Here is a 21,330-nt window from a genome sequence, read left to right on the forward strand (position 1 = left end):
GTGCTGAGGATATTGAACAGACGAATGGAGGCGAGGGCAAACGACTATTTGGGCGAAGATCTGTTTGGTTTTAGGAAAGGGAAGTCAACTCGTGATGCAATAGCGATAATGAGGTCCCTGGGGGAGAGGAACCTAGAATATGACCAGGACGTATATGCCTGTTCGGTGGATTTTAAAGAAGCGTTATATAGCTTGAACTGGTTAGAGTTAATGGAAATCCTCAGGAGAATAAGTGTATATTGGAGGGATAGACGACTAATTTGTAATCTGTATATGGCCCAGACTGCGCAAGTGTGGGTATCGGACGGAGAACCTGGGTGGGTAAGCATTGGCCGAGGTGTGAGGCAAGGCTGTCCTCTATCGCCGCGTATGCCTACTTTTTATCGTATGCGCTGAGGAGATGGTAAGAGAAGCGTGGGATGAGTTAGAAGCTGGAGTAAAAGTGGGAGGAATGATGTTCAAATAAGTGAGATTCGCGGATGATCAGGCGTTGGTTAGCCAGTCAGCGAGGAGGCTTCAGGCTTTAGTGAATGCGTTATACGAGCGTCGCGAGGAGTATGGGATGAGGATTAATCACAAGAAAACTAAGTTTATGCGGTTTTGTAAAGCATCACGAGCGAGGAATGTGAGACTTAAGATAAAGGTGGGTGGTGAATTATTTGAGCAGGCTGAGCAGTTCAACTATTTAGGCAGTACGTTAGAGGTAAACGGATACGGTAGTAAGGACATTAGGAAGAGAATTGCATTAGCAAAGGAGGCGTTCGTGAACAGGAAGGAAATTCTGAGAGGATTGTTGTATAAGAGTTTAAAGAAAAGGTTAGTGAAGAGTTTGATCTGGAGTGTTGCGCTTTACGGTGCGGAAACGTGGACATTGAGGAAAGAAGACGAGAGATGATTCGAGGCATTCGAAGTGTGGGTATGGGGATGAATGGAGAAGGTGAAATGGACGGAGAGGAAAAGGAACGACGAAGAGCTGGATATGGTTGGCAAGGAGAGGCAGCTTTTAGATGAGATACGGAGGAGACAGAATTTATGGATGGAGCGAATAATTAGCGGAGAGGGGATGTTGAAAATGGTGTTAGAGGGTAGAATGTTGGGGAAACGCGGTAGGGGAAGGAAAAGAATAGGGTTTTTAGAAAAATTGAAAGGAAGTAGGCCTTACAGTGAATTGAAGAAGGCAGCCCTGGAAGGATAGGGAGTCTCCCAAATCACTTCATTAGTACTCCATGGAAACATTCCTTAATCTTAATAATTATAAACTGTATGTTGACTATTATATTAATTAAGGAAGGTTTCGCTGTTTATAAATCGCATGTAATTACAAGGTGTAAAATCCAGCATGAATTCGAATACAATTATCTGCAAACATTCGTTACCAATAACGTAGTTCCAAAAGGGACATACTTAAATATTACATTATTTCAGTAAGTCTTTCATAAAAACTGGTATCATTGATTCCATTGCACGTGAAAGTTCCTCATGGTATTTCAAACGTGAAAGCACTTATGGTTACAAGTATCACTTTCAAGGACACTTACAAGTGTAACTTTCACGCGACGAAATAATAACAACTTACCACATTCCATCATGTGAATAGGTTGCGTATTCTGATGTATATTGTTTGAATTAATCACTTGAATGTATCTCGGGTTACTTGTATTAGTTTTACGACACTATGAACGTTTTTAAACACACTATTGCCACAAATAACCTTATAAACATGAAAAACCCTCAACAATAGCAGGAATTATTATGCTCTCTTTTCTGTTTACATTACGTACAACGTAAAACTGAGTACCAAAGGTATTAAACTTTGAAATAAATCACAGCCTTTCATCAACTTAAGCCGAAACTAAGTAAAAACTTGATCTTCATATGAATACTTATCCAATACATTGAATTAAATCAACTTCTAACTCACCTCACAAAATGTGGAAGACGGCTATGGTTGCCACTTATCCATCCCGCAAATTTGTAACCATTTCGCCCTTACCTCAGGATTACAAGGAAAAACAAAAACACGGAACCCATCCCTGCAACTAATGGAACAGCTTGGTGCAGAAGAACCACCCATCTCTCTTATTAATCAATTACAAAAATGGAAAAAAACTGCACCTACTTGACGTTACGCCTATGCTACAACACAGCCCGCCATTGATGATTTGACCAACAATGGCGGCTTGCGACGACTCAACTTCGTAGTTATTATATGGCAATATAGAGGACTCTGGTGACGACACAGACATGAGTGACACCAAGTGGCACTTTCGAGAACTAACTAGGCAGCATCGCAACAGTGGCGTCACCTAGCGGAGTTTTTTGTAACTACGTCCTTAGCGCTGCTACACCCGTCGCGGGCTGATACCTTACTTTTGAAATTATAATTTATGGGTATGGATTTATTAGAAAAATGAAACATCGACGAGAAGTTTGAAATGTGACACTTTTATTCTTATTGAACACATTAAAATTGATACATTCACCCAAACATTATAAAAAGGCCACAAAAGCTGTGACACTTAAGCACCATACACATCACAGAGCTTCTGATCAAATCAGCCCCACCAGTTGGCAAAAACAATGAGCAACAGTGATAGCATGTAGCCCAAAATGGGGAGTACAAGCCAGTACAGCACCAATGCCAAAATAAAAGACATGCCTAATCTTTAAAAAAAATCTTTGTCTCTGGCAAAACACCTATATCAAAATAGCACAATGAGTCAATTATAAGGGAATATGAACATTTTCAAATAAAATTTTAGCATAATTGATCATGTAGTATGGGTTGAGGACTTAACAGAGACTTAACAAAGAAACTTGCTTATAGAACAGGGTGACCTATCGACCATCATTCAATCCCCACAGTAAGTACCCACACAGCGCAAAATATCTACTAGATCAATCTCATCTAAGCATCTCTTCAAGGTATTGGATATTTTAAACATGCACTTGATGCATAGAATATGCCTCTTTTGAGTGACGACTCTTATTGTATACGTCCTTGACAATTAGCCAACAAACAAAAAGAAAAAATGTAACTACTGTGCTTTTTGGAGGATGAATAGATGAAGTCATTGTCAACACGAGCACTAAAAACAAAGGCAACTCTTATGGCAGATGGTACTTAATGCATGCAATATAATGCACAAAAACTTGATATATTTATGAGGGCGATACAAAGATACAAAAATTTATTTAAAATCTACCAGATTTTATGAAAGTGTGGCTATTGCGTAGTCTTTGAAAATATCAGAAGTTTTTATTCCGACAGTAATTTCACAGAAAGATTATTTAGAGAAATGATATGCATTTCACAATACAAAAATAATTGTCACAAAAGAGCACACATTGACAAATAAGTAAAATTCATTTCTATGTCAAATTAAAATTGACAGGCAACTATGAATCGTATCAGCTTACCTAACTTCAACATAAAATACAAAAAATGCAAGAAAAGGTATTTAAAAATCCAGTCTTCTCTTTTTAATTAATTTTCGACAAAATTCCTTCATTGTATTACTGTAAAAACATTTATTTGTCCTTGAATGCCTTTAGCAGATCAAAATGATGAACCTACTTATACTAATTCATACCAGAAATGTATGAAATAATGTAATAAAGGTGTAAAAATACAATGGCAAAAATTAGTTGTTAAAATTCTTGAAGACCTATACTGCAAGACACAGAATCAACATTCCTTAATAACGTTGCAGACTCCTTTGAGAAACGTAAAAGGAAATTTTATGCTGCTTTGGCAACTACAAATGTTGTATCCGATGAGGAAGCCCCTTTTAGAAATAAATGAAAGCCAGAGGGGTATTTAAAAGACATATTGCGGTGTGTGGGGAACAGGGGAAATCAGGAAGCAACTGCTCTGGCAGACACAGCTCAACATATCGTTGATGATCTTTGGTCTTAATCCCATATGGGGATACTGAATATTTTTTTGCCTTCTTGTATGCCATATTTACTATATAAATGGGAATGCTATGTGATAGAAGAGAGTGATTCTTGGCAGCCCTTTCCATCCATATCCAAACAAAAGTGAAAGTTATGTTATTTGCGTCAAAGAATTTGGTATTTAATGGAAAAATCTAAATGGAAATGTAAATCAATATAAAGAATTAAAAAGGAATTAGACAACAACGATATTTGTAGCTGTGCTTGCCACAACAGTCTGCATTCTCTAACCACACCACCCGAAAAGCCTAACTCAACTGCCACACCAGCAGTTCTGAATAATGTACCCTTATGGGAAGATTCAAATATCTCAAAGTTCCTCCCCCTGTCTCTCAGGAACGCTTCGTCGTTTCTTCTTCCCTTCCTCTGTTCTGTATTTTGAAACTCGGAACCACTCTCCGATACTTCTTTTCACACTGACAGTATCAAATATTGCTCCAGGGACACCTTTAGCTTTTACACTCTCTGCAAAGTATTGGTAGTTGGATTAGATATTATGCTGACATGCCTGAAAAAATTTCTATGCACAAAAGTGCACTTAATTCAACTGTTTACAAAGATCAGGGAAGACTAATTCAATAGCACCATTGATAACAAAATACTCACCAAATATGACATTGATGATAGAGCTGAAATTCACCTCAAATGCCATTTTATTTTCTGAGCGGCCCTTCATACAAAAAGAGGCTGCTAATTCATTTGACATGAGGGTGGAGCACATGTCATTAACTGTTCTATTGAGGCCAGCCCTCATCTGGTTATTGTGGCTACACTTAAAAAGGATATTTGAAGATCTTTCCTTCAAATGGCAAATCTGAAAAATGAGAGGACCAGACAACTAAGTATCTATAGCAATGGCTCATTACCTTTAAAACCAGTATCATAACATGCACAGGTGCATCTGTTTACAACAGTGGCCTACACCTCAAGGATGGAATGCAAGTGCAATGAGTGCTATGGAATGCCTGGCAAAAATACATACAATTCCTTTGCTGTAAATGTTATGATTGAAGAAGTTAAATTGTACCTTCAATTAGTGCGTATAGTTCTTTCCTGTGGCAAATAGTAAGAAATACTCTTAAAAAACGATGCAATATTAAAAATTATACTTTGGTAATACATTTAGATAAATGTTAACAGGAAGTGGGAGGCATTCTCCTCTAGGTGCAGGTCCCATTTTGCTGTGATGCTATCTTAATTAAAACTTAAAGACTCAAAGTGTTAATCTGAAACTAGGACCATGAGCATATTATCAGTTAGGCGACAATGAACACAAACAGTACACATTTTAAATGAAATACTTACCAAGAACTCTCTGTATTCATTGTTTTCTATGATTGTGCCCTCTAGATTTAAAAGGGACCCCACATCTCCGACAGGTAAGGAATAGAGATCCCTCAATCCAATATCTGCAGTCCCACTTGAAAATCTTGAATCTTTTAGTTGGCTTTCCAAGTCCATTATTTTATTTTTAAGCTCAGCTATTGCCTCAGTTCCTTCCAGGGTTTGAATCGTTAATTTTCTTTTGAGGTCTCTCACCTCCTCCAACACCTCCTTCTTCAACGACCGGAGTTCTTCTAAGGGTACAAATTGATAGCAATTAAAATTCTCAGTTCCACTGCGATACCAAAAGAACACAGATGCATATGACATAACATACCCATGACCTCATTAGGTTCCCCAGGTAGGATTGCAGTGTGTCCTGGCTTTTCCAGGACATGCTGTACTCCTACAGAAACTGTTTCTGCTTCCCTTAAACGAACATTGGCAGAATTATCTAATACTTGAATTTTTGACTTCTTCGAAGGCACCCATGCAACTGAAAACAGAATAGATAAAGCTATACATGTATATTTATACTTGTCATGGCACCATTATCACACAACAATGCTAATTGTGATAGATATTTACCAGGTGATGGTGGTTTTGGTATCCTGTCATCACCATTCTCCATTGATGATGAACTGCATTCATCTGGATACCTGAGATCCTTTTCCACCCTCTTCCTTTTCCCGTCCATTTCCGAATTGAAGAATGCCTCGAGGTCGGTGTCCTCACAATTAGCCATTTTCCTTTCAATCCCAACAGCTTCCTGTAGAGTCTCTGGAAGAAAATATTCATAAAAGGTCAACATTTGCAAAATATTTTTGCATGCAGTAAATGTCAGAATTATCTAAAATACAAATATTTAATACTTGGTTTATAGAACTGGAGACATACAAATCCAAGTCAAAGCTAACACAGAGACCATTTTAGTCCTACTTAAACCATGAAAATAAGGAAATAATCCATATAATAATGTTTCAAAGGCATCAAGTTCAAGCAAGAGGAAAATCTAAATCCTCCCTTTCAAGTTAATAATGGTCACAAATATTTACGCTAACTCATCAAACGGAGGCGTGCAAAACTTTACTCCCAAGATGTGCGGATAAGCTTATTCCCAGTATATCTGATTTTTCCATGAATAATGTCAAATCAAAGCTAGCTTGGCAAGCTACAAGAATATCCTAATTAAAAATATACACAGAACAGCCATAAGATGTACTATCAGCCAAATTATTCACGCATAATTTCTAACCTCAAATGGGGCTGGGTTTCAGAACTATAATATTTTAAGTAATACCAGGATTGCTGTACGTGGGATGTGGCAAGGAGGATTAAACTTGCTTGAAGCCTTAGCTTACAAGAAAATATTTGTTTGGAATGGACACACACCATAATTCTGCAGAACTAGGTACTACAGCAAACTGGTGCAACAAAGTTATTGAAATTTAGTTGAGCTCTTTCTTAACAGCATTTATTTATTTTCCAGGGTGTAATTCTCAATTCCAAATTACATCCCTCATGTTTTTAATCCCAAGGTGGGGACTTCCACAATTCACTGTTAGACTTAATAAAGCACAGTTTCCAAGTGCTCAAAAAACAATAACACAATGTGCACTTCAGAGATTCACACAAATTTTCCCACAAATTAAAAGTTGACCAAATCCTTAGATAAAATTTGCAGCAATTTGAACTAGTTTTCCAATTCTTTACGAACTGTCATTCACATATGGGTACTGGAATCCCATTCCAAATGCTCTACATGGATGATATCCAGACAATTTTTTGTGTAAAACCAGTCCCAAAGGTAAAACATTCACCCTAGTAAGGTGAAAATAATAACTTTTTACAGCCATTACATTGCAATTCACAAAACTACAGAAAAAAATTTCCAGCCCTTTGAAAAGAGTGGTAAAATACTCAAGACTGTTGAGGAGGAAATTTCTTAAATATCATTTGAAAAGCAATGGACAACATTGGAAGAGCAAATAAAAATATATCTTATTCAATTTTCACATGGGAAGTCTGAGAAAATCAGACAGTATGGATGGATCACTGATTCAGGATCTTCATCCATTATCATCAGTAACAACGAACCCTCTATCTTAAGAATTATGCATTAGCTAGCCCTACAGAGGGGTATTGTACATTTTTCTTCTGCACTTCACATGGATTTATTTCAGAGAGAAATGAGAGGAACAAGGTTTTCTGGGAAAACCCCATGGCAGAGAAGTTAAAAAAATTTTATCTTCTTCCAGATATATTTAAATTAGAGAAAGTAGGAAATTAATTTTTTATGCATTGGGAGCTACATTTCTCATAGACAATTCTACAATAAATTTTTTCATGCTGAGACAACATAAAGAACTAACAATATTCTTAAAAAATGTCAAGGAAGGCACTGGCAATTGACATATTACAAATAAAATTGTACCTTTCAATTCTTACTTGCTGGATCTCGCAACAACATGAAACTGCTTAAATTAGTAACCACATCAATTTTTAAAAATTATGTGAATACTTTCGGGTTATTGGAAGCAAAATCACACTAACCTCTGCGCTCCACATCTCCATAAATAATATCCATTTCCCAAGGTCGAAGACTGCCGTGTTGCCTTGAGATACGTCTACTTCCATGCAGCAAAGAGACTATGCATGGTGACACTCGCCTGGCTGCTCAACAGTCACAACACCAAGTTGGTGAGAGGGTGCCCAAAATTTCAGTCTAACTAATGAAAATGAGATATGTCTTTTTGCTATGAATCTATAAGAGTGGGTTGGAACCCAAGGGGCAAAAGTAATTTTGTTCTCAACAGAGCAAGGTAAAGTTATTTGTTAGAACAAATACACACACCTGGTTTCCTACTAAAATGAGTGAGTCTCTGTTCTGTGCTGACATTGAGTGAAAAATCAAATATACTACTAAGTATGTAATTGACCCCGTTTGTTTTCTACGCCTAATTTCTGTGCCCAACTCGGTATAGAAAAGAGAAATCACTTGTACTCCTTGGCTTCCAGCCCACTCATATTTACTTTGGGAAACACGTGAACTTTAATCCTACCTCGATGAAATGTATCAAAAATAACTTACTTTTTTGCATCCTTACAGAATTTAAACTTATTCCTTCCTTATTATCTCGAGAGGATATTAATTTATATTTTAACGTTTCCAAAAATAATATAATTTCTCCATCTTCAAGGGGCGCTATAACGAGATAAATTTTTAGAAATAACCCCTTGCCCTCCACTTTGCCTCCCCTATCTTCCCTAAACACTGCCCCATGTGCCCTCCCTCGAGTCCAAGGCCACTTGCTAGTCGGCTGGGCTCACTAGCCATTAGGCCAAATTTTGAGGTGTGGGGGAAGGATACTCAACTCGAAAGTGTCTGAGGTATCCTTAAGAGTTACAGACCCTAGACCTAAAGATAGCTCACCCGCTGCTTCCACAGTAGACTCATGGGCCATTGTCCAATTCTCAGTGAACTCTCCATTCTCAGTATAAGTAGGCTGAAAGTAAGCAATGGGATTCCCAAAAATTCAGTAATGCACAGAGAAGGCACTGGCAATTGACACTTTACAATCCCCTAAAATGGTTTCATTTCCCCATGGCAAAATACAAAGTTAAAAGTATGCAACACTGTAACCTTTTCGAAAGTGACAGCTTAGTCAGCAGAGTAAACCTTTTCCATGTATTTTCATATTTTTATTGTAACACAGTAAATAAATGCCTTTTTTACATGGTATAATTGGAGTTTAACATTATCCTTTTTATTAGCTAAAAAATACTTAATGAGACAAATTCCAGTTCAAACACTCATTTCCTTTTTGGGAGAAGTAAAAAAAAATATGGCAACAAGAGGATTATCTGGAGCCTCTAGTTACCAATGGCTTGTATGAATTTGAATGACCTCTTGCTGAAAAGATGGATGACAGCCTGAAACTCAAAAAAAATCCATGGCAGAAGTCTATGATTTTATTGAAGACAGATGAAAGTGCAGGATTAGAAAAATTGAAGAACGACAACTAGACTACAAAAATACAAGGAAGAAATTATATTTCAAAGCAAAAAAAAGCCCAAATGTAGATTAAAAAGACCTGCAGAATATCTTTTCATGTGAAAAATTATAGGCTATGTGTAGGATAGTTAGGAAACAAGTAAATCAAAAGCCCCCAAATGCAAAGCCATCAAGAGCAAGACACCTCTTGCTTAAAAGAGAAAATAAAATAAAGACATTGAAGGTGCATTCAGAAGAGAACTACAGCACAAATAATCTTGCACAAAAAATAATTGAGAGAGATAGTCAAGTCAAAAAGTGTGATGGGAATCTCCAATCATAGGATCATAATATGATGATACAATAAAGGAAGAATCTGGATTTTGCAATGTTCACACAGCTTACAAAAATTGCAATGGAAGAGACACCAGCTGCACTCTTTAATTGGGAGCATGGAGCTCTTGTCGAGTCGATGCAATGCAGAGCGGTGAAGGCACCCTTTCTTTCATCATTCCTTCAGTCCGTCAACAGGAATTTTAACACAATCTAAGTATAATTCATTTACCGAACTTAAAATTTTGAACTTCCACCAAGCATCATTTAATTTATTAATTTTATGGGTTTTTATTAATTACAATCATACCTTGGCAGCATCACTCTCCTCAGCAGATGGTTCATTCTTGGCCTCAATGAGCTTCCAGTCGAGGTCTTTCAGGACAGCTCCCCTGGCACCAGCATCCATCTCTTCACCTCGGGAAGCAGTCGAGGTGCGGGGCTGCAAGAGAATCCATAACCAGCATTACTAATATGAGTGACTGACATATATAAACAATATATATTAGTAGTAAGCCATAGGAACTAATTTGAAGTTTGTTTTTTTTATATGCATCTACACACTACACCACAAGCTGACTTAACTCTTTCCTGCCGGAGCCTACGATAGGAACACGTTTTCTATGCTATGAGCAACATGAGAGTACTTGAATCCTCAATGTGCAGAGCTCTTTTATGGGATGAACTCACACTGCTATTTTCCCTCCTCGGATTTGGGTCCAAACTGAACGGGGTCCCTGGCCCTTGCCCTCACTACTAGACTAAGGGCCGTATTAATAGTCGACCCCCAGGGGTCCCCTAGCTCTAGGTATCCCCTTACAGTCCCCCACGCACGAATCTGGTATTAATAGTCGTCCCCTAGGCTGTAGGGGCCCCCTTGCAGTCCCCTACAATGGGAGCGGAGCGAGCCTTGCGACATGTGCATGAAGCGGAGAAAACAGGTACTAATGGAATTGTAAGCAGAAATCTTTAGTTGCTTTCGTATTTTATTGACTTCATGTTGCTGTTTGTTCCAATACGTTCGTTGCTGTAGTGCTCTTGTTAAAAAGTTACTCATTAATGCCTTTATTCACCTCCATATTAATTCATACCATACCATTTATTCACCCTGTCACATTGCTCATTCGCCCATTCAAAAATCGTTTGGTTTTCACCCATTTTCATTAATTTCACCATTTCCCTTTCACCTCAACCTTTTCCTGTGTATTACTTCGCTGAATATACGTTCATATTTTCCCATTTACCCGTGATATGGTATCTTTGACGAGGATGGACAGCCTGGATGCCTTTGTTCGTCGTCTCGATAGATTGGCGAACCAACATCTGAGATTGAAGAAGTTTTACGTCCGTGATTCGGAAAAATCTATTCGATTTTTTTATAGATACAGAGTTCATGCAGCGGTACCGGTTTCCTAAGGAAGCCGTGAGAGGGCCTCTGCTTGAGATGGTGCGGCCTCATTTCGTCGGTCCTTAGTGAATCTCAGGTTAGAGGTATACGAGGTTCAATACATCTGTATGAAATCATGCGTAGGACAAACTAAAAGGGCCATACAATGCTGAATAAAAGAACATGCTGGAGCACTGAAGAATAGACAAAGAGAAAAATCAGAAATTTTTCAACATGTCTTGTCAGAGCCAGGTAATGAAATCAATTTTGATAAAGCAAAAATCTTGGCCAAAGAAATGCAATACATCGTAGTAGAATAATCAGAGAATCGGTGTAAATTACCAAAAGACCATAAAATATGAATCGGGAAGACGGTTACACGCTTTCCAGCACCTTGAAACGCTTGTTTCTGGAACCCAGAAGGACCCCCTGCCCCGTATGGGGACCAATCAGCGACGGGCAAGCGCTCCCTCAATCTGGCGCCACCGTATAAACAACGGGCAATCAGAAGCACTCTCCATATCAGCCTGGCATGAGGACACCTACAGCACAGTTGGTGAAACGTCGCCATCAAAATGACAGCGCGGACGGAACCAGGAAATCTATCCAACTGCGTACTAGTTCTATTACTCGATCTTGGGAATACAATTACTTAAACCTTTAAAACACAAAGGCCACATTATCTGGTTTTTATTCCGCAACATTACCTCCTCAGTCTCAGTTATCAGTGTTTGCGCCACAACAAATTTGTATCTTGGAGCTTTTGGTCACCAGAGCGAATGAGGTACCTTGACCTACCACTGTTCAACTTTGTAGTCTATTATGGTTTTTGGCTGTTGCTAGATACCAAAACTTGTTCCAAATCCATTTCCCTTAATAACAGGCACCGATTTTCTTATGTTCAGCCATTATCTCATGCTTTCATGATAGGTATTTAACGAGTTGAATAAATTTATATGCAAATTTTAAAAATTGTAAATATATTTTATAAAAATAAAATTTACAAATTAGGGGTCACGTTTCCCAAAAACTATTTCAATTGTGCTTCCGCCAGCTTTCTAGCAGCCACAGCTTGCCTCAGTGTATCTTTTGTTATTTTGTCCTTCTCCAGGGATCTTTTTATCTTCATTTCATACAATCTTCGTAAATAGTTCCTCTCCTCTTCCATCATTTCCAACCTGGCCCTTAACTCCCTCTCAGCAATGCCCATGGAAGTATTGGCTGAAAGCATCCAGGAAGCAATTATAAATTAACAACAATATATCATATATCATTTTGTAGGAAAAAATAAATAAACACAGCTGAATGCATGATCATTTTTTAATTTTTTTAATCGCCAAAAATGTAGCATTGCGACTTAAACGACACATTTTTTTCGAAAACTTTGATGTAAAAATGTCATGTAGATGGTTATAAATTTTATCCCACAGCCTCCCAAAGCTTCTATTTAAATAATTTTCGGTAGAATTTGCACCGAGTCCAACGGCTAATATCATTTAAGTTACTAATGCAATATTACTAGCTATCAAAACACTAGCACTATTTACCCCAGCTAATTTTCAAGGCATATTAAGGACTATTATTCATTGTCATTAAAATTAGCAAATTCACATCTAATCACGCCAAAGAAATTAATACAGCAATTAGCAAATAATGCAAGAGCAAAAAAAGCACCCGCATTTCAGAAACACCGTTTTTCAGGCTCAATAGGCAAATAAATATGCGCCCGTCAGCACGTAAAAACTCATACCGTAATACATTCCACATATTACTCCAACCCACATTACTGGATCCTCTCAGAATGAATGCAAATTTTACTTTCTTTACTTCAAATATTCTGTTGCTACATAGGTACGCTGCAATCTCATTATGAATTAGACAGAAAATGCTGAATCCGGCAAGGCGACGATGTACTTCAACATTGTATTACCAACTTCGTAAAATCAGTTAACCTGCAGATAAATACCTGAAAGAGACATCCTAGACTTACATTTACTTGCATAGCCTTTTCAGTTATTTTACATCTCTTCTAACAACATCGCGTTGGTAGTTGAACTCACTCCGTACAGCTAGCCACGCCTTCTTCTTCGCCTCGCATTGAACGCTGTCCGTTATCTTGTTTTCAATGGATCATTTATATTTTTCAATCAAATCGCACAATATTTTCTTCTCCGTCGCTGAAAACGAAGCATTTCGTACCGCCATGTCAAGTTCTTTGTACAAAAACACCTATAAAAATAAAGTAAATAAACACCTCTGTTGTCGTTACGGCCCATAGTTACCACGTTCGGAGTCCCCTTACTAGGGGACTCCAAGGGGACGACTATTAATACCGATGTTGAAGATTCCCCTTGGAGTCCCTTGGGAAGGGTGCCCCTAGGGGACCCTTAGGGGAACGACTATTAATACGGCCCTAAACCTTCTAACTCTATCTTAGCACCAATCCACACCCTACTTGTTACCTACATTACCAGCATTTTTATAATCAAATATCGCAATTCATTTTTAATAATTTACTCTTCTAAAAGAATTACTTCCATTTTTTAAGCAATGTGGAATTTTAAATGGATTTCTAGCATTAATAACAAAGTTAGCTAACACCAGGTAATAAGTCCAGAAGTCAGTTGTTTTTAACATAAAAATTTCGTTTAAAAGTTGCTAACAAACGCAACAAAATAAAGAATTCGTTTCAATGTATGAAGTATATTGCAGTATGCAATGAAATATTAATTGAAAATACTTTTGAAAATACAACCACTTCCCGACAGATTCCTCCATTGAGGATGGTCACAAATAATAATAATAATATTTATTAGCATGTAGATCTTGGCTTCAATGCAAACGACCTGACGTCGGCTCTAGCCGATGCAAGGGAAGGGAAGTGACTGCTGAGGTAGCAATTGTCCGATGTTTTCAGGACCGGCCTGAAACCCAGCTTAGCATGTCCTTAAACCCACTCCTCGGCAATTAAGCCCAACCCTCCCACTCATTTATTAATCTAAAATTACTGGATTCCCAAGGTGACATCCTCGAGGCTAGTTCTGAAATTGCCATAGCTTTAATGACTTTTTCACACCACATCAGTTTTTCAATGTGGCTCAACAAATCACTAGTAGACAATCATCAATCGATGTATTTCTTTGCCCATGCTCTGAAAATGAATTGGCTAATATCCTTCACAAATTGGCAAAGAAATACACCACTGGTCCAGATGGCATTCCTCTCATCATCATTGAAAAATCATTTGATATCATTATACACCCTCTTTTATTCTTAGTCAATGAATCTCTACGGCTTGTCCAATTTCCATCACCCCTTAAAAGTACCCAAGTCATCCCCCTCTATAAAGGTAAGGGCAATAAACAGCATAAGAGCTCATATAGACCAATATATATATACCGAATCAATACTTCATACTTGGAATCAATCAAATATACTTGGAATCTCCCAACCTATTATCCACATAACAGCAGGGATTTAGGAAAGCCATGCCCACTACCACCCCTACCTACCATAGCATCAACAACATACTGACTGACTTAGTAAACTAGAATCTCTTGTTTTATTATTCAAATTCTCCAAGTCCTTTGATTGCATCTATCACCACATATTATTGTCAAAACTTCAGCAACTTGGCAAAAGAGGTACTCCATATAATTTGATAAAATCATTTATAATTAACAGACAACAGAGCGTTTATGTTAAAAAAGAAGGAATAACTCACACATCACATCAAGAGTGGGGACTCGAACTTAATCTGAGTAAATGCTTAAAGGCATTTTTCTTGCGGAATTCGTCCACCTATAGCCATGTTTTTGCAGTGGATGGTATTAACATAAGGCCAACAGATGAAGTGAAGTACCTGGGAGTTATGATACCCTCAAACTTTTCATGAAGACCACATCAGGAATATTTGCGGAACAGCCCTGAAGAAATTAGGATTCGTCAAGCGTATTGTGGGAAAATTTTTGGATGAGAAAGTAAAAGAATGGTGCTATTTCACACTTGTCTGACCGCACCTTGAATATGCAGCTAGCTTATGGGATCCAGTGCAGAAATACTTAATCCGCAAACTGAAAAAAAATCTGAGAAAGGCTGCACAGTTCGTCAAAAACAGCAACGGGCATACAGAGAGCATTACCCAGATGTTAGGCAAATTGGACTGGGAGAAGCTTGACTTGGAGGCTATGCGCCAGGCTTACATTGCTTGAACAATTGAAAATGGATATCTTTAAGAGCAATGCGGAGAACATAGTATTACAGCCACACTGTATTTCCAAGTCCGATAGAAGCAATAAATTGAGAGAGGTTTTTTAGAACAGCTAGATATGGGAATTCGTTTTTTCCTGGAACCATAAAGGACTTAAATAAATGCTAGTCTCAACTTTGTTAGAGCACATCATTTTTTATGTGTTCACGGATGGTGTCAAAACACCCCCTGCCACATGCCTTTTAGGTGGCTTTCGGGTTATTATGCACATTTCGTTGTACACAAGGCAAAAGAACACTCACCAGTTCATCAGTGGCCAATGGGTCAGAGGCATCACTTGATATTCCAGCTGGATTTGGTGTGTACTGAACAGGATAATTCCCCTCACTGAGCTGATCTTCATTCTCCATTTTCACACTGAACTAAAAGAGAATGATGGGCGTCACTCAATAAAAGCAAAACAATAATAATTATAATCTTTTATAACATTATACGATTAAACAATAAGATTATAATCTTTTTGATTATGAAAACTCCTCTTTTACTTCAGACCACTCCAGCTGGCCAAAATACTCGTGAGATTCTTGAAACTCACAGATCCAACTCCAGAATATTAATGTTCAACTAGGGAGGGGAGAGCTACGTCACCAAGAGCACTAGGTTTGAATGAGTGTTTTGGCCACTTATACTAGGGACACAACAGATAGAACAATAGATCGAGGGTCCTCTCTACGTTGAATTGCCTTAATATTTTCTTTACCCAGGCTTATAAATATGTGATGCAACAGTTTTTGCTGGTTCAATAGTTGAAATAAAGGAGGAGGATTGCTTGAACAAATATATGGAAATCATGAGACACAGCTACAAAGGTGCATGAGCGGTTAGTGGGGAGTGGACACAATCAGCCTGCTGCTCCTCTATCTACCGTGCTGCTTGGGCGTTGGGTTATTTTATTCATGTATACACACTAAAATTCAGTATTTTGTGGCTTAAAAGTGGCATGTACATGAAAATTCATGAAATTCTGGCTCTAAAAAGAGTAACTCCATAAAATGTACAGGGAATGATCATAAAATATGAAATATTTCAATTTTTGACCCTTCCACCAATAAAGAGAATTAGAGCAAAGAGCAGGGGTTAACATAGAGGTCACAAATGTTTTGGCCTTCTTTTTGATCAGTCATTTAAGTCTTTTTCACTTAGCAGGATGGATTTGAAAAAATCTGTTTTTCCATTTCGCCCTATTGTACAACTGATATTGACTTGCATGAAAATAATGTTTGTATGGTTAAGTTTTCTGCCTTATGTGTTGCTACTGGAAAAGTACAGCCACTGAAAGATGCATAACTGTAAACGACATAACGTAAAAATGCTTACATTCACAATAGACACACCCTATTATCTCATACAAGTGAGCAATTTGTACCACTTAAGGTGATTCAACTGTTTTCACTGTGAATGAGTATGTAACTTACTGACTTATCGTCCCTTGGCAATAGGCAGTCTGGCACAGGTATAAATACTTCAGTCATTTGGGCTGAGCATGCGAACTCTGAAGTGCTTTCATTAACATCTCGAATGCCATCTTTTGTCCGCACAGAAGGTCCTAACTTGTCATCAGCTGCCCTATCTCCTTCGGCACTCTGCAGAGAGGGTAACAACAATAAACAAACTTATCTCCTTAAAAATAAAATATAAGGGATGCTGCTAACCATTACATACAAAGATTTTAAATATCTTCTCTCTACTTTTCCATAAAAATGTAGCGTTAAATGCTTGTCTGTTAACCAATCCATCACTGAAAAGCTGCAGAGACACCGGAAACAAAATTTGGCAGGAAGATCCTTGATATGCTGAGGTCACATAGTGTCTCCTGTTAATTTCCTTGGGGTCATGGAAGTTTGTACTTCAGTGAAAAAAATATGATAGCAATAGGAGTGAATTAACTTTCTCATCTCACACTTAATTTGCTTTTGCAAATTTAAGTATTGGAGAAGTTGCTTTTAAAAGGCAAAAGTAACTATATACTCTTTTATCAGTAGTGGAGTTTTAGAATAGGAACAACTGATGTAAAACATGTTTTCAAAGTATTTATTATGTTTATGGCCTCTTGCTAAAATCCAAATATAAACTCTGGAAGATAATATGGGGTGAAATATTTATGCAGAGAGAAAATAAACCTCAAAATCATCTTCAATGCCAAAATTACTTGGTAAAAATTGTTATTTAATCACCCTTATAATATTATCCTTTAAACTAACAAAAACAAATCACGCACCAATCATGTATCAGGTGTGATGATAAATTCCCAGTATTCATCAATAATGCCTACAGCAGTGATTCCTGTACGATTTAAACATACCAGAAACATCATGACTCAAACTTAGGCATTTGGTAAACATACTGCTCGACAACCAAGGTAAGTTTGTGATGGCAAAATATACCCATTGTTGTGTAAAAATTTCAGAGTTTGTGCTAATTAACCAACATTTGTGGGAAGACTTCCTTCTCAATTTCAAAGAAAATGTGGGCTTAAGTTCATCGAGAGCTCCAAAGAGTTCATGGAGGTGCTGTTCTAAGGGAAACAACATGGCATGATTGGTTCCATTGCTTCAAAAACAGGCATTTCAATGCTGAAGACTGTCCCAGTGAAGAAATACCAAAAACATTCAAAGCATCACAATAGGTGGCATTGCTGGACCAAGAGAAATGTAAAACTCAAGAAGAGATGGCTTTGTTTTAGGAGTTCTCCTAACATTGCAAAACCTAGCCTGCTATTCTGGATGGAGTTACACCACACTATTTGCTTATATTGCACCAGAAGATGTAATAATATTGCGTAATGCGCACCTGTAGCAATACTATTTTGAATTGGTGTAATCTGTGTTTTATTACACCAGAAGGCAAAATTCTCGAAATTGTTCAAGCCCTGGTGCAATTTAGTATTCTGAACAGCAAATCGCACCAGGTAGGGGTATAATAACATTACACCGTCTCCCAAACTAGGCTATTTAGTATTGCAGCACAGAAAACATGCACATTGTGATGTTTAAATGTTTTTCTGAGGTTAAACTAACCTAATATAGCGTTGAAAAAAGGAATAATAGCTAAAAATAAAATGACATCTACTTTAGTTTAATTAAATAATTGTAGCATAAGTGACAAATATTTAACTAGCTAAACAAATTGGGTAGAAATTAAAATTCAAGCTTAGTATGTAGAGCACAAGATTGCTTCATCAACAGCACGTAAACAATAACAATAAATGCAAGGAATATTCACAAATAGTTAAAATGTTCCACAATGCATTCACATGTAGGTTTGAAGATTTAAACGGCATTGATCAGATGATCTCTGCATTCACATTTACAGTGCATAATTTTATTTTAATACTTGAGGTGTGATGGAAACATCCTGAATGTGGGGTATCAGGACAATTCTGGAAAAATTTCAAGCTTGTGTTAACCCAGTGACTCGCCAAATAAAATAATAGTTATAGCTTTCAATGAGTAACAATAATACCATATATTTTGATCAGCTGGTCATTTGCCTAATTGGACAGTATGTACAAATACATTCACTACTGTCAGATTCACTTGTTCACAGTTTTTCCATCCATCCTTAAATTTGCGATCACCTCCCTCAGCTTTTTCCACAACGGCAGCTGAATGCTCATTATATATTCCCAATACATCATTATTATTACAATAAAACAATGACCTAACCCATCTGTATGCAGTCATCGTGAAATTACCTATACCACTAAAAACAACAAAGAGCTGATGAGATTTTCAAAGTGTATTAAATGTATCCAAGGTTGTAATAAAATTTTTGAATGTAAAGAAAGCCCTTATTTACATTTGCAAGTTAATATTCCATATAATACGAGTTTTCAAATAGCTCATGCCAGCAATAGCAAGGTGCTATTCTGAAGAAATTATTACACCCCTTTATTAAAAATATGGGAAATCAAGATATATACAGGACACAAGAATGAAAATACTCTGCACATGCATAAAGAACTTAATTGAAGTCAATACACGTAAAAAAATTTTTATGCAATATAGCATATCATATAACATTCCACGATTGTAAAGACTGTTATACGAGATAAACATGTATTTTGTAATCAAGCTAATCATAGGTTATTGACAAAAACATAAAAACTGTAGTTAAGTATTGGAATATAGCACCTAAATAATAAAGGCAATGGTTAAAGGAAAGATATATCACATCAATTTCTGTAATTTGATTCCTAATTTAACATCTATTATTCGTTATATTTTTTCTGGTATAAGTGTGCATCACAGAATTAATGACTAATACTTGGACACTACTTCATTCTAAGTTTACAACATATATTCATATAAAATACCTTGAAAATGAGCATTCAACATCCGAAACGTCCAAGAAATTTTTTAGTTTATATGAACTGAACTTCACGAGATCCCAGTAAAAGGTAAACAAAAGAACCTGAACAAAAAAATTCAATGTTTACGTGCACTTCAGACTTTGCTTGACAACCCATAAAACAACTTATTTCTGGGTCTCACAAATTTCATTCTTTAGCAGCAAATGGTCATGGCTTTGCTTGTTCACTTTTATATGCTCTGGTCACCCAAAAAAATTCTTAAAAAGAAGGGAGTATAGGTATAGCCTAGTGGATAATCGTTTTTTTTCAGTTGATCAATGGTGAATTTGAAGCCCCACTTAAGGATATCATTGTATAGAACACAGGAAGTTTCACCAGAAGACAAAATGTCTTCAGTCGTCGCTACTGAAACACCAACGGCAACATTACTATGACCTAGCCAAGGAGAGGGAAAAATAGTTTGCGGGGAAATGGGACTGGTTTACAACACTTTTTCGTAGAACAATTACGAGAGCCATACATGCTCCCTATGATAGTTAATCAACAAAGGGTATGTTGAATTATCTTCGATCCTAAATCGAGGTACCTTTTTATTTTTATTCGATTTAATGACCACCGGAAATTATACAACATTCCATTTATCCAATTGTGTCACCAAGCGATTAATTTTTACCATATTGAGTCATTCTTTATGAATTTTTGCTATACCATTTCGTCCGAAAATTCTCATCTTCCTAGATTTCTTACTGTTGTCGACACAAATCACAAAGAATCACTTCAAACTCGCCGAAACTTATGATATAAGTCTTCAAAAAATTGAAAAAATACAAGTACTCACGCTGCAGTAATTTTTCGGCAAACTTTTTATCAGAACTGCGTTTGATTCCAAACAAATCTTTTTGAAAACACTGAATTCCGTGAGTTTTTTCAAACACAGTGGACACACGGTAGTGGGCAGGCCATCTCCCACAACAACCTGGAGGTAGCAATGGTAGCAATAAACAAGCTATGCGTCAAAAGAATGCAGAATTTTCTAGGAAAACACGGAATGAACATAACACAATCGTAAACAAAAATCCATAAAATATAACGCTACACTTACTTGTAAACCGACTAATTCATGTAGGGCATCCTTCACAGTTATTTTGCATTCTACATTCGAAGTGAATATGTTGTAATAATAATCATGACTCGTCATACAAAGCCTGCAATGTTCAATGTCATTCCTTCCAGAAGAATCCGAGAAAATACCACTGTTGCGACTCATGTTTCCGATTCAAAATCTCCTTCACTCTTTAAATCAGGTCTAACGTCAAAGAAATCATTCACTCTGCACTGACAAAGACCACAAAATCACACAAGCTAACAACATTCACCTGAAAATCAAAATACTTGAGAATGCTCAACAAGCAAAAAGCTACAATTATTGAATCACCTGAAAGATATATCACGAATATATATAATATATATCATGGTCTATGAATATTTTTCAACAATTTATGACATGATTGTAAATTCTGTGGACAAACAAAAAGATTGATCCTACTCACAGATATATACACAGGTATATATCTGATATCCTACTAACATAAGACCATGCAATCAATCCTCAGCGTAGAATCGTTTCTAGTTGTCTTTTTATCCGCCAGTAGCGCAACTATAGAACGGGCATAACATCCGCATCCGCATCAGACAATTTTCTTTCCATTTGATAAAATGAAGGGACATTGCATTTAAAATTAATCTATTTT

The 21,330-nt window shown here is 37.1% G+C and overlaps 2 protein-coding genes across 2 annotated transcripts in view; one reads left to right on the forward strand and one right to left on the reverse strand.

The window, feature by feature from the left end:
• Positions 1–21,330, forward strand: part of LOC124170382 (zinc finger protein 271-like) — a 335,367-nt gene that overhangs the window by 197,179 nt on the left and 116,858 nt on the right. The window lies entirely within an intron of this gene.
• Positions 2,430–21,148, reverse strand: LOC124170230. The gene is made up of 11 exons (XM_046548938.1): positions 20,682–21,148; positions 20,418–20,555; positions 16,683–16,850; positions 15,510–15,629; positions 9,921–10,052; positions 8,717–8,789; positions 5,872–6,063; positions 5,621–5,779; positions 5,266–5,537; positions 4,567–4,774; positions 2,430–4,425 (listed from the first exon to the last, which is right to left on the reverse strand). Exons 1-11 carry the CDS (start codon positions 20,844–20,846, stop codon positions 4,271–4,273), a joined length of 1,782 nt encoding a protein of 593 aa, XP_046404894.1. The 5' UTR covers positions 20,847–21,148; the 3' UTR covers positions 2,430–4,270.

The sequence above is a fragment of the Ischnura elegans genome, chromosome 13, assembly GCF_921293095.1.
Source record: "Ischnura elegans chromosome 13, ioIscEleg1.1, whole genome shotgun sequence".
In the NCBI taxonomy this organism is placed as follows: Eukaryota; Metazoa; Arthropoda; class Insecta; order Odonata; family Coenagrionidae; genus Ischnura; species Ischnura elegans.

Coding starts and splice junctions, on each gene's coding strand:
- LOC124170230 (XM_046548938.1), bottom strand. CDS start 20,846: ATGAGTCGCAACAGTGGTATTTTCTCGGATTCTTCTGGAAGGAATGAC. Junction 16,851..20,417: donor TGCCGAAAAATTACTGCAGC/GTGAGTACTTGT, acceptor CCCTCTCTGCAG/AGTGCCGAAGGAGATAGGGC. Junction 10,053..15,509: donor CATTGGCCACTGATGAACTG/GTGAGTGTTCTT, acceptor ATTCTCTTGCAG/CCCCGCACCTCGACTGCTTC.